The 14,706-nt window shown below is 40.5% G+C and overlaps 1 protein-coding gene across 3 annotated transcripts in view; it reads left to right on the top strand.

The window, feature by feature from the left end:
* The window catches only part of DMD (dystrophin), a 730,751-nt gene that overhangs the window by 447,594 nt on the left and 268,451 nt on the right, over positions 1–14,706 (top strand). For all 3 annotated transcript variants that reach the window (XM_075538193.1, XM_075538191.1, XM_075538194.1), the window contains exon 11: positions 8,234–8,312. In XM_075538193.1, coding sequence (XP_075394308.1) covers positions 8,234–8,312 — 79 coding nt within the window. The remainder of the gene's footprint in view (positions 1–8,233; positions 8,313–14,706) is intronic.

Here is a 14,706-nt window from a genome sequence, read left to right as displayed (position 1 = left end):
AATGTCTCCCTTCACCCACTTTTCTATTGTTTGTCCCACAGGAAGGGGATTATATGTAGATCCTTATGATCGGTTCCCCCTTTCTACCCCACCTTCCCTCCACCCTCCTGGTATTGCTACTCTCACCACTGGTCCTGAGGGGGTCATCTTTGCTGGATTCCCTGTGTTTCCAGTTCCTATCTGTACCAGTGTACATCCTCTGGTCAAGCCAGATTTGTGAGGTAGAATTGGGATCATGATAGTGGGGGAAGGAAGCATTAAAGAACTGGAGGAAAGTTGTATGTCTCATCATTGCTACACTTCACCCTGACTGGCTCGTCTCCTCCCCATGTACCTTTTGTAAGAGGATGTCCAGTTGTCTACAGATGGGCCTTTAGTCCCCACTCTGCACTCCCCCTCATTCACAAGGATATGATTTTTTTGTTCTTTGATGCCTGATACCTAATCCCATGTGGACTTTGTTGCTTCTCGGCTAGATGGCTGCTTATTTATCTTCAAGCCTTTAAGACCTCAGATGCTATATCTTTTGATAGCCAGGCACCATCAGCTTTCTTCACCATATTTGCTTATGCACACATTTGTCTTACAGCAATTGTGTCGGGAAGGTGAGCATCATGGAATGCCAGCTTAATAGAACAAAATGTTTTTTCATTGAGGGAGTACTTGAGTGGAGGCCCAATGTCCATCTGCTACCTTAGTATTAAACCTGTAAATATATGCACATAGATCTATTTCCCCATCACTATATATCAATATATTTACATAAGTACATGCCTGAATTTAGACCTCTATAAATGCCCTTTGCCTCCTACTTCTGACCTCTATTTCCTTTTACTTTGCTCTTGTCCCACTATCATGCTCAGCCTTCATTTGGGTTTTAGTATTTCCTCTCGGTTATATTGCCTTTGATCAAGCCCTAACAGGCCTCTTACTCCTTGCCACTGATTTGCTATCACATGTTGTTCCCTTGTCCCTGTGTTTGTTAACACCCATTTCCTTTTCCTGACCTCCCACTCTCCCATGTCTCTGGGAACCACCTTTATTGTCTCCTCCATATTGTTTATTCTGCCTGTCTTATCTAGATAGACCAGAAGAGATAATAATATGCACAAAAACAAGACAGAGAAAAACAAAGCAACAAAAGAAAACAAAACAACAACAATAACAAAAACAATGCCTAAAAGAGAAAAGACTAAATAGTACAAGGTCTGTTTGTTGACCTTTAGGAGTGTTTTCCAGTTGAGTCTGATGGGGTGCCATGCCTGGACCCAAAGTCTTTTTTTTTTTTGGTAATCCCTCAGGACTTCCTTGATATGCAACCCTTGCTGCTCTGTTGAATGCCCTTAGTGTTTTGCCTCGGTGTGGTGGGGTCAGATCGGGCACAATTCCCACACTGTGTGTCCAGTGTTGTCCCCTGTAGGGCTATGGGTCAGTGGGGAATGTCATGTTTCATAGTGGTACTGGCCATATTGTCCTCTCTGTGCATTCATTGGCTGCTCTGAGCAGGGACATTGATTCTCACAAGACAAAATGAAATGATAAGGAGACTGGGAAACTAGATTACTACAAAAGAAATAGAATACAATTAAGAATACTGTTGGCATTGGTGGTGTAGTGGTTGTGCACTGGGCTGATAACTACAAGGTCAGTAGTTTGAAATCACCAGCAGCTCTGTGGGAGAAATGCAAGGCTTCTCACTTCTATAAAAAAATTGTAGTCACAGAAATCCACAGGGCAGTCCAATGAGTAGTCCACTACACCATCAGGGCACCTTGGCCCACAGAAGGCATCAGAAACGAGAAGGCAAAAAAGGGAATAATATATTGCCTTTATGGTTTTTAAATATGACTGTTTAAAATTTAGAATAGAACAAATATGGAAAAGATGTAGGCTGTGACTTTGTTGTATTATTAATAACTGATTGCTAAAAGTTGTAAATCTAGTATTGTAAGCAAAATGAGTCTAAATGGCTCCCCACCTCACCCCACCTTTAGGTTTCATTAGGGAGGGAGGGTCCCAAGGAGAGCTAAAGGAAAGAAAGGGGGAGGAGAGAAGAAAAGAGAGGAGAAAAGAGGGAGGAAGGGAGAAAAGGAAGGCCTTTCCAAAAATTTGTGTCGAAAATCTTGAAAATGTAGTTGCTATGGTGAAGATCCTGTAAAAAACTGTACAATCACCCATTCAACAAATATCAATTGAGCACCTGCTATATACCAGGTACCACACAAGTCACTGGAGAGATCATAGGAAAAAGAAAAATGTGCCCCTGGCCTCCCAGAACATTTCAAAAGTACCCCCCTCCCTGCCACACACACACATGCTTTCCCTGAAGAATTGCTTCCAACTAGTTGACGAGTGCTCATGGACCAGATGGCGGTTTTGTGCCCATCTGGGAGAGCTCTAAAAAAAAAGACCCTGGTGTATCAATAGATAAGGTTTCTTCCAGTTCTAAGCTTTTGTGATCTATGATCTAATAGTCAAAACAGGGGGTGCGCTTCAAGAAATGCTACTCTTCCCTCACTCTTTATCAAACTAAATAGAGGTACGGCCTATGAGTTCGGAGGAAACCAGGACCCTTCCTCCCTGTCTCTTTTAGGCCTTCTCTGTTAACTCCTCTGGATTTTCTTCCACCTTCCAAAGCTCATTATTGCCCCTTTAGTTCTCCCTGTCCTTTTCTTTCCTTTCCAAGGCCAATTGCTCTCCGTACTGCCTCCCCGGGCACCTCAAGGTAAAGGATCCACTGTTAGACCAAACTCTTGGTGTTTCCGATGGATTCATATACATGGCCGCCACTCCTCCCTTTTCTAATCTCCAGATTTCTATCCAAAATATCCTTATTCTCCCAGTCCTCCACACTGGAAATCTAGGGGCTATATTTTTGTTTGTTTTAACCCAAACTGGTTAATCTTTTGTTCTTTCAAAATGCTATTTCATCTGTCCCTTCCTTGTCATTGCAGGCAATGCAGTCTTACTTTCAACACATATCACTCTAGTTCCAGTCAATTGTAACAGCTTCTAACTTGTTTCAGCCTCGGGTCTCTTTTTGAATCTGTTTTACGCCACACTGACAGACTAATCTTCCTAAAACCTAACTTTCCTTGAACATAGTGAGTCACCTCACAGAAAATGTTTAGTGCAGTCCTGGACCTACGGGCTAAATCTTCAGTCTCAGAGTCTGGACTGCCTTCTTTTGCTTCATCTGCATCCAATGTTCCTGGCTAAGTGCATCTCATTGCTCTCCCCAGCACCAGGAATCTGCTGCCCCAGGCCTTTGGGGGGCTTTTCTTTACTGTTTACCTCCAACTCCTTACACACTCATCTGAAGAACAGTAACCATGACATTTGTTTCTTACACCTCTCTCTGTGTTAACTTACTTGTAATTATCCAAGGTGTATAAAGTGAACTCATAATTAAACAAGGTGCCATTGAGTTAACTCAGATACCATGGGTATCGGCGGCAAACTATACTCCAAAGGGTTTTCAATGATTTTGGAAAAACGCTTTTATTGGGACGTAATCCACATATCATGCAATCACTAGTTTAATCGTATCAAGAAGAGCTGTGCACTCATTATCACAACCCATTTTAGAACATTTTCTTTTTTCTCATGCTTATGATTATTTGCTCCCCATTTTCCCCCAACTTCCCCTGCCAGACTCCCAAGAAACCATTAATCCTGTTCAATGACTGGTGTTTGCCATGCCATTCTTCGGAAGTAGACTCAAATCCCCCATCTTTGGGTTAGCAGTCAAGCAGCAACTATATCCACCACCCAGAGATTCCCAACAAATAATTAACGGACTGAAAAACAAATTGTGCCAGATGCAAGATGGTAGTTAGGTGCCACCCCATCAGTTGCTACTCAGAGAGACAGAATAGAACGGCTCCACAGGGCTTCCTCGGCTCTTGTCGTCACTGGAGCAGATACCCAGGTCTTTTGTCCTTTGAAACTGTGAGCAGCAGAGTACATAACTCTTGCTTCCCTGCAGTCCTTAAGGCAATGCACTAGTGTATCATTTCTGCCTTTTGCATCTTGATTTCCATATGATGTCATTTATTGGTTTAAAACACAGCTAGTTAGAAAGTACTAATGCATGGGGGTTATTACTTAAAAAAAACCTCAGGACCAGATTGCCTTCGAATCCATGTCAACTCATAATGAGCCTATAAGACAGGGTAGGACTGCCCTTTTGGGGTTCTGAGACCGTAGCATTTTAAGGAAGTAGAAAATTCTGCCTTTCTCCTGCAGAGTGTCTGGTGGTTTCGAACTGCTGACCTTAAGGTTTGCAGCCCCATGCATAACCCCTACACCACTAGGGCTGATCAAATTTATTTACATACTTGAATAATGACAGAATTAGTTGTAGCCCCCCCCAAGTAGTTTTGGTTTGTGAGAATCATGTGTCTTTATGTCTTTCTCTTCCTTAAAATGATTTCTTTATTTAGTCACTTGTGCATCCAATCCACAGCCTACCTTTTAAAAATATTTGTGAAAGAAATCATTTATACTTAATTCTTTAATTATTTAAGACTACTTCTAGAATATTTCATTTCATTACCTGATACATTTTTAATCAGAAATAAGGAAAATGAAAATCACTGTTACCTCCTTTAAAATGTCTGACAGTATTTGCTCTACATTGGAAACTGCTGGAGTTCTCTTTATCAAAGAAGCAAGTGCCCTTCAGAGACTGAGAAGCTAATGGACTCCTATGGTGGAGCTCCCTGGCCCTGATGAAGCCACTAACATAATTACATAATCTGTAACAGAGTCGTACTCCTCCGCTCTCTGCACAGTCACCTGTCGTCATTAACTGCCGTCGAATTCAGATCTGACTCATCGTGACCCCATGTGCAACAAAACAAAGCATAACTTGACCTTGAAGCATTCTCACCACTGTTGTTCGGCTTAAGCTCCTGGTCGCAGCCACTGTGGCAATCCATCTCTGGAGAGTCTTTCTCTTTTTCACTGACTTTATCAAGCAAGCATGCTGCCCTTTTCTAGAGACTGGTCTCTCCTGATAACATATCTGAGGTCTATGAGACCAAGTCTCACTATCCTTGCTTCTAAGGACACTCTGGGTGTATTTCTTCCAAGAAAGATGTGTTCCTCCTTCTGACAGTCCACTGTATATTCAATGTTCCCTTAGGATTTCCTTTTCTCACTATGAGAAAAGGTTCAAGGTCAGTGTCCACTCTCTTGTTGCCTCCTCACTTCCTGTTGCCCATCTCAGTTACTCCTATCTATCTTCGTCTCTTGAATAATTTGTTCAAGAAATATCTACCTATCCCAAATAGTCACTTGTGAGTGTTCTACAACCCTTCTCTAGTCTTCAAGACCAGCAACTGTTGAGCGCTAAAGGTTCATAACTGTGCACATGACAGTCTATCTGCATTCATTCAAGCAACTGATGGAAAGAAATACAAAATTAAAAGGCCTCTGTGTTATTAGATGAGGAATCCTGATTGCATCGTGGTTACATGTTGGCCTGTCCCCTGCAAAGTTGGTGGTTCAAAACCACCAACCTCTCTGCAGAACAAAGAGGAGACTTTCTATTCCTGCAAAGAGTAACATCCTGGAAATGTCACAGGGGTAGGTCTACCCTGTCCTGAAGGTTTACTGTGAGTCTGCATCAACTTAATGGCACTGAGTTTGGGGTTTTTCTGTTTTACCTATTAGATATGAGTACTTGCAAAATAACTGTTTAACTCCAAGTTCATTGTTAACAGTAAGAGTCTAATCGAATGAGTTTGAAACCTGGCTCTGCCAATTGACTAGCTGCTTGCTTTTCCTTGATGTGGAAATGGTTAACACACTTGGTTGCCAAAGAAAGGTTGGTAATTCAAGTCCTCGCAGCAGTCTGGTGATCTGCTTCCCCCAAAGGAGCTATTGAAAACTCTGTGGAGCACAGTTCTACTCAGACACACACTGGGTCCCAGGGCATTGGAGTTGACTCACCAAGTGGTTGTAACTCTAGGCAAGTTGTTTTTAAATTATTATACTTTTTGTATTTTTGCCTTCTATGCCTTCATTTCTACATCAAAAATAAGTAAGCTCATTCATAAAGCCCATGTGTAGTGCTTAATAAATATTAGCCTTTTGATTGCATGTGGTCCCTGTGCATTACAACCTATTCCTCTCTACCTGCTAACCATAAGAGCAACAACCACAGCAGTCACTAACCTTTTTTCTTTTTTTGAGCAATTGCTCTGCGGCAAAATAAAAAGGGGGGGGGGGCTGAACACTTTACATGCATCATCATATTTGATTCCCACAAAACGCTCTGAGGTTGGGCATATTATTATCCACATTTTACTGATAGAAAAGCTTACATTTAGAATGTTTGACCTCAGACCTGCACTTGGTGTCGCTGTATATTCTTCATTGTTTCTCTCCATCCCGTGTTCATAGAGCCATTGTTTGGGTCAAGTTTTCATTGAACAAATATGTGCGACCACTTGGTCTGTCCACGGCTCCATACATTCTGTATGCAAGTAGGTAAGCAAGTATCTTCAAGGAATGGCCCCTGCCATTAATAAGCTGAAGTCACTGTCCATTGCAGGAGACATTTATGTCCATGCAACTAGAGTGAATGCAAGTGTACCTCATGTGCTATCCAAATGCGGGAATGTCAGAACCTTTGTATGATAGAGATCTGTCAGATAAGGAAAACTCAAATATTTTCTATAATTAGAGAGTGACTGAAAAATGTTAAGACTGCACCCTACCCAAGGTGGAAAATTTATGAGCCATGAAAAAACAAGACTAACTCTCACAGGTTTCACTGCTGTTGTTGAATTTACCTAGGGTTTGAAAAGTAAGCAGATGAAACATATAGCCAAACTTGAGCTAGAAGAGGAAAGACTATTCCTGAGAGAAACAAGAGCATGATCAAAGCACACCAACACAGAGGGAGGGACTATCCCAGGAGAAGTAGGTTATTTGGCGGTTTTCATAGGTATAGCGTGGCTGGGAGTTCAAGGTCGTGAGGCTGGAAAGGTAGATTTGGGCTATTTTGTACCAATGAAGCAAATCCTGCCTTTTGGGAACCCCACTGTGTTGTCTAACGATATATATATTCCAAGCAAAGATGAACTAGGCTAGGGAGCAAGTGAAAAAGATAATAAAATTGTGCTGGATTTCTGTTAAGCATTTGATTGCGGTTAGGTCAGAGTTGGCTGTCGACCAGACTGCCTGAGCTACTTTTCTGATGTATTTATTTTGCATTTGGGAATTCTGCGCACCACAGGATTTAACTCCCCACTCCCACCTCGCGGAGCTATGGTGGCACTCATCAACCCTGCTCTAAGACAGACTGCTCAGAACCAAATCAAGAGCCAACGTTAGGGAAACACAATGCCTAGGGCTGCCACTCGTATCAAGCAAAATGCCAGATGACAAAGCATACCGTCTCACCCATAAATTTCTTCCTGCTTTTTCCCTCCCAGAATGGCATTCACTAAGCTGACAGTATACTGTGTTGATAGATTATAGGAAAACCTAGTTGAAACCAAAAGCAGGGCACATTTACGACATAAAGGGATATTCCCCATGGATGTCTAAAGCCATGGAAAACTGAAATCAACAAAACTGTATTGCCTCTCCTCATCCACTTTTTATGATTAGCAACTGGTTATTAGTTGTCAACAATTAATTGCCACTTAATATGAGTTCCAGAAAAATCACTAAAAATGAAATTTCTTATTGAGTGTAAAAAAGACAAAATATCCATTATTCCTTAGACTCGTTTAGTCACCTGGCTCCTCATCCTTCTCCCAAGGTGTGGCTGTTGGGTTTAAACCACTGACCTTGCAGTCCGCAGTCTAACACTTACCCCAGCAGTCACTTCCTCCGTCCCTTTCGTCACTGCGGCCTTGTACAATACCAAACCATCTTAATCGTTCGGTGGAGGACTTGGCCTTTTCCGTTTATTTTATTATTGGGATCATTCTCATTGGAGCAGAAGTGCATTTGTGGTTTCCAAGGAGTTGACTGTAAAACTTTCCCTTTCACACTGACAAGAGAGAACACCTTTTTTGTTTGGCCTGGGTTTGGTAAAACTAGGTCTTGAAGCCCTATAAGGTAAGCGGATACTAAAACCGGGCTTGTAAGTCATCGCTTTAATGGTCTTGGCCGTAAACACCCAAAGGATCTTACCCGAAAGGATGCATTGGTTTAATTGGTACAGATTATATATGTTGAGAGAACATCATTTTTCTCCTTTTCCTCTTAGGTGGCCATCGAGGACCGAGTCAGGCAGCTGCATGAAGCCCACAGGGACTTCGGCCCCGCCTCCCAGCACTTTCTTTCCTGTAAGTCCCTTTGCGCTTTCATTGCTTCACCTCTTCTTTGCATCTTAGTAGCTGAGAATGAACGCCCGAATCACAGTCCTCTCTGGCAGATGTAGGCGAGGCATGAATCATGCTGAAATATAACTGGGTGGATGAATGCCGAAGGTTAGGTCGAGGAGGGCAGGTTAGGTCATTTGCCCAGTCTTTAGCTAATACAGAAAATTCCCTGCAGTGTATTCTCAAGTACTAAGTTCTTTAATATTTGGAGTCTTTAGTTCTACCATAGCAATTCATTTCAGAAAGCTGGTGACTGTATCTGTCCATTTCTTTATGTATCAATATATCTGCCTTTTTATATACCTATTGAACTATCTGTCGATACAGAATTCAGTCCCTGCCTCAAAGTTTGTGCATCAACCTATAACTTTTTCTTGTTCTAACTATTGTTATTCCTCTTGTATGCTCTGCTTCTTTACCACTGCCTAGTCTTTCTTACCCTAGTTTTACTATTTTAGTAATCATAGTTTAATAGTTAAAACTAAGAAAAATAACCACTTAGTTAATGAAAAGTTTAAGCCTTGGTCCTCCCTATTAGTATTCTAATGCATATGAAATTGGCAAGCATCTATTTTCCTTTGATTGTTATTGTCACTTTGTAATATTTTATCTCTAATTATAGAAGTAATAGGGTGTTGTTTGGCATTCAAAAAGAATGGCCAAGTATACTGGAAATCACTTAAATTGTCTATAAGTCTACTTGTTAACATTTTGGTGTATCTCCTTCTGGTCATACATTAATATGTATGAAAAGTTTAATCGTCACTTAAAGGCATTGGAGGATCCCTGGCACCTTCGTGGGCTAAGCGTCAGGCTACGGCCAGAAAGATCCACCATTGGAAGCAGCAGGCACGCCTCAGGAGAAAAATCACGCAGCTTCCGTAAAGAGTTCCAGTCTCGGATACTGATAGGGCCAGGTCTGCTCTGTTCTACATATTAACTATGAGTTGGAATTAACTTGATGGCAGTGGGTTGGATTAAGACTACACTGAATCAGGCCAAGGTCACAAATATTAACTAATGTAATCTTTCTGGAAGCTCTATGAAGTAGGGACAAGTACTTAACCCAGAAGATGAGGGACTGATGTGCTATTTAAATATAAATAGGAAAGGGCAGGGGCAAGATTCAAACCCAAGATGTTGGACTCCAGAAGCTGTACTCTTAACCTCTATACTGTGCAGCTAGGACCCCTGGTGGCATAGTGGTTATTTGTTGAGCTGCGATCCCCAAAATCAAGTAGTTTCAAACCACTGGCAGTGCCATGGGAGAAAGTTGAGCCTTTCGACTCCAATAAAGAGTTACAGCTGCAGAAACTCACAGGGGGAGTTCTAGCCTGCCCGACAGGGTCACTATGAGTTTGCATCGACTGGATGGCAGTGAGTTTATACTGTGCTGGCTTTTGCCCTCTTTGCGCACCCTGAACGCTTATCTATTTTCTCTAAAGGAGGGAATTCTGTATGATCTCCCTTTATCCTTTTTGCCTTCTGCCTTCATTGCCATTTTCTGATCTTTTCTTCTTTTTTCATTTTCATGATTTACCATGAAAATCCATACTCACAAATATGTTAAAGTTATGTGGCTCGATATTTTCTTGTGTGTCTCACGTTGAGTATTGGCTTTTAGCAACCAACAAGCCTAGAAGCTGGTAGTCCTTTCTTATTGTGGTACACTGATAATACCGCCAATGTTATTATCCCTATGCAGTCTAGTTATTTGAACAGTCTGCTTAGATGTTGGACCTCCAAAAGGGTGTAAATTAAATCAATTTGTCTACTTGAATGGGAGTGTGGGTTTTTGGAATGATGCTAGAAAAAATAATAAACACTGGAGATTTGCTGTCTGTCTTTTTTCAAATCTCTCTTCTGCCTAACTATCCTTGGTGGCAGCCATTCTATTCCATGAAATTGAGATTAAATGTGATAACATACTTATGACTCATAAACCATAAATAAAAATATCATGATTATGAATATTAATTACTCCTCAGATACCATGTGCGCTCATTCATTCTGTCTTATCTTTGCACACACACCCTCCCAAATTCCCATGTATGCTCCATTAAAACCTATTCCCAGAAAATGATACGTTAGACTAATTTAAGCCAGGTAACCAGTAAAGTAAATAGATTGTTGATTTACATGTCCTTTTAAAAATGACAGAGATAATGCAAATTTATCAAAGAAAAATTTGAGCAGCAGAGAGTACAAACTAAAAGGCAAAACTAGAAAAACTTATGATCCCACCAGTCAGAGATGATTACTATCAGAAGTTTGGTTTAGAGACCTCTGTCCACTTGTGTGTGTGTGTGTGTATGTGTGTGTGTGTGTGTGTGTGTGTGTGTTTGTGTCTATGTGTGTTCGGTTTGTTTTATTTCTTTTAAACCAAGCATGAGTAAAAGCAGATTACAAGTTCAGAATCTGCTCCCCCCTCTTCCTATAGAACTTATTAAAATTAATTCTGTGTGTTTAAACAGTCTTTCTACAGTATAAATGTCTTAATGACTGGGTAGCACGTCCCTATGTGACTTTCCCAAATTTACCAAGACAATCCTGCATTGTTGAATAGTTAAACTACTTCCAGTTTTTCACTGTCATATACAGCTTTCTGACTGGCATCCTTTGTATGCCTTTTTAAAATTATTATTAAAGCTCAGGTTCTTTCTTACAAAACAGATGCCAAAAAAGAATAAAATTGCCATGTTTAAGGAGGTCCAACTGACCTCCCGAAAGTTGCCCTCACAGTTGGGTGCAAAATATAAAATGTATTTTAAGCAGAGCATCTCTGAAATCGCTTATATGCTATTAAATTGTGTGGTGTGAAAGAAAAATAACATTGTCTCCACACATAAATTTTAAAAATACATTTCAGAAATACTACTAAGTTCATCTTAAATGAGTTTCAGTTGGCAGATGTTTCATATGATTTGCATCTGTGTTACTAGGAATAATATTAGGATAATTTTGGAGGCTTAAAATTAGAAAGAAAAGAAAGATATGAATAAGCTATTAAGTGAATTTCCCACAAATATACTCACTGTTTCTCTGCCTTTGCCTCTCACTTCATATTGTTCTCTCTCTCTCTCTCTCTCTCTCTCTCTCTCTCTCTCTCTCTCTCTCTCTCTCACACACACACACACACACACACACACACACACACTTGGCTTTGAAAACTACATTACCAGTTGTCTTTGGTGGATTGGGCTTTTTTGGGGGGGCGGTTTCTTGGTCAGTAGAAAGACAGCATTTTACTAAAGAAACGTATTCACTGTTTCTTCTTGATGGTCCAATCTCAACTTGTTAGAAAAGTTGTTTCTTTTATCTTAGATCTGAGAAAAAAAATGAAAGAAAGCATTGTAAAATCTGACCCTTATCCACTGACAGACACCAGCTTGCCTTTAATTCTAACTGTAATGCTCTACTACTCCTAACTGACTTCTGCACAGAAAAAGGAAAGATTCCAATATTGTGATTATATATCACGGTGAGTCAAAAAGTATCGTGCCTGGAGTGGCAGTTCTTCCGTGAATGGGTTTGCCTCAAACAAGACATGTGTAAACGCCACTGTCATTTGGGGATGGCTGCAGACACGCTCTTTCACTAAGACACTTGTCTTATTCTCCTTAAGATAGCTTCCCCCAAAATGTCCAACCCAAACAGAGGATTCCAAAGCCTCTGCTGGGCCAGTGAAATCCAAGCAGAGAGGTCAGCCCAGAAGGTTATGGGGACTCTTTCTAGGATTTCCAGGTGGTCATCTTGACAGGTTTTTGTAAAGGACACTGGACAATCCTGGGGACTTATTAGGAATAAGTTTTAAGAAAATGGAAAACTTCATTGGTGTGAAAGGGTCTAGAAAGTTGCACCAAGGAATTCAACCCCACCCACCCCCAATCACCATGGTGTGCTTGCTTCTTCTTTCAAGGAGGAATGAGCTGACTTGTAAGAGTTTCGTAGTGAATCTTACCCTATCTACCCTACAGCCCTTATCAGACTTCATTCAGACTTCTTCTTGCTCCCCAACCTCAAAGAACATTATGAGGAACAGAATTTTACCCCCTCAAGGGTGCTAAAAGTGCCCTTTTCAACACGGTGTCAATTGAGGAGCACACAATTATTCAGGGAGGGCGTAGAAAGATATGTACAGAACTGTATGTATCTAATTTGGCAAGAAGCAATAGCTTCATGTTTTTCTGTAATAAAGAGTTCAATGATTTTGTCGCAATACTTTGTTACCTACCCTTATATATAAATATACAGAGAACAGTAGTGTGTGCGCCCCTGCATGGCACAATGGCTAAGTAATTGAGTTCTAACTGAAAGGTTAAAAGTTCAAACACACCTAGAGGCACCACATAAAATAAGCCTGACAATCTGCTTCCATGAACATCCTATGGATCACAGATCTACTTGGATATTCTTGGGCGGACTGCAAGTACAACCAACACTGTACCCACATACACACACCTAAAGTATCTGTCTCTGTATAGTTGGTAGATATAGTGTCAGTCTGTCTTTCTGTCAATGATCAAGATAGTACTGTAGTCAGAAAACTGTACTATAGTAGTAATTAATAACAGAGTACTTTGAATACTTATGATCTTTGGTTATGCTCAAGGATTTAAGACCTTTTTATGGCTGTTTCCTCAATCTTCTGGGTTCCTGCTATAAATTTTACTTCTTAGCCAAGGATAACTATATTTCTGGGAAAGGGTAGACATTTTCTTGTGACAGTAAAAAAAAATTTAGTGGTCTTACTAGTTGACCAGTTCTTATTAGATGCCATTGAGTTAGTTACAACTCCTAGTGACCCTATGTGCAACCCGACTGGACCAACCTCATAAACGCTCGCACATTTGAGCCCATTGTCAACCCATCACACTGAGGCTCTTCCTTGGTTTGTTTTGTTTTGTTTTGTTTACTGAACCGCCACTGTACCACACACAATGTTCTTCTCCAGGGACTGTTCTCTCCTGACAACTTAGCAAGTCCTCAGCATCCTCACTTCTAAGGAGCATTCAGGCTGTACTGCTTCCCAGACAGATGTGTTCATTCTTCTAGCCAGCGGGCAATGATGTATTTCGTATTTGTCACCCATGTCATAATGTGCAGATGTCAGCCAATTATTCTTCGGTCTTTTGCAAAGGAGCATTTTCCAAGATGAATCCCTCAGAATACTCATGCTCTGTAAGGTATTAATGAGTATCCCTTGAAAACATAGTTCTTTGGTCAGCAAGTTTTGAGAAATGGCAAGTTACAGAGATAAGCAAGTTTCTTTCCTGATGTAAGTTTTGAACTTTTTAATACACATTAAAAGTCTAAGAATAAAGTAGGAGTCTAGATCTATAGAATTGTGGAAATCTTTATCAGATGCATCAATTAATTTTTCATGAAATATGCTATGAACCATAGTACAGGAAGCTTTGCCCTACAGTGGTAGGATTACAGGCATTCTCTGTTGAAGAGGTGCATTGGATATGGAATTGTAGGAAGAAATTATTAAAAACATGGTGGAACTAAAAGAAGAATGAATATTTATAAGGCCTGTTCTCTATCTTTTCTAAACTTCCCAGCTCCGTCTACACCCTACATGCTCCCCTTTGCAGTGGGGTTTCTTAGTTATGGAGTAATGTAGAAAGCATCCATTTGAATTCTCAAATTCTCAGGTGTGGCTCATCAATGAATCTTGAAATTATTTTAACAACTATTCTTTTCAGTAACTTATTTCATTAGTTGATATTGAGAATATTCCTAGAAAAACATATACTAGTTGATGAATTTCCAGCTGTACAATTCCAAAACATTGATTACGGTCCTCATGTAGTACGGCTGTGTTCACCCTTCTTTTCTGTGGTGTTCCTCGCTCAGTAACATAAACTCACCATTCTCTAAGCTTGCTATCTAACTTTTAAGAGTTGCTCTTTTAAGTTTGCTCCCATATAGGTAGCAGTTCATTAAATTAGTATAATGGTGAAGTAAGATATGTTTTACTTTTTTCCACTGCTATGGAGTCCATAGGAGCCCTGGTGGCAGAGTGGACTGTGCTTTCGGCTGCTAACAACAAAGTCAGCAGTTTAAACCCACTAACTGCTTCTTGGGAGAAGAATGGGGTTGGTACCAATTCATAGGAATATTACAGGACAGACTAGAAGTACTGCTTGGGGATATCCAAGGTTTTTATTTTAAAATTTTTTATTGTGAATTGAATTAAGTTAAAGTTTACAGATTAGATCAGAGTTTTACATTCAACAAACCATACACATTCTGACTCAACCCGTTCATTGTCATCCTTTCAATGCATCATCATTTATTCCACCTCCTTCTTATTTAACCCTCTGAATTTTGTTGGTCTTGGGTAAGTGCG

This window comes from Tenrec ecaudatus, chromosome X, assembly GCF_050624435.1.
Source record: "Tenrec ecaudatus isolate mTenEca1 chromosome X, mTenEca1.hap1, whole genome shotgun sequence".
In the NCBI taxonomy this organism is placed as follows: Eukaryota; Metazoa; Chordata; class Mammalia; order Afrosoricida; family Tenrecidae; genus Tenrec; species Tenrec ecaudatus.
This window is presented reverse-complemented; position numbering and strand designations above follow the sequence as displayed.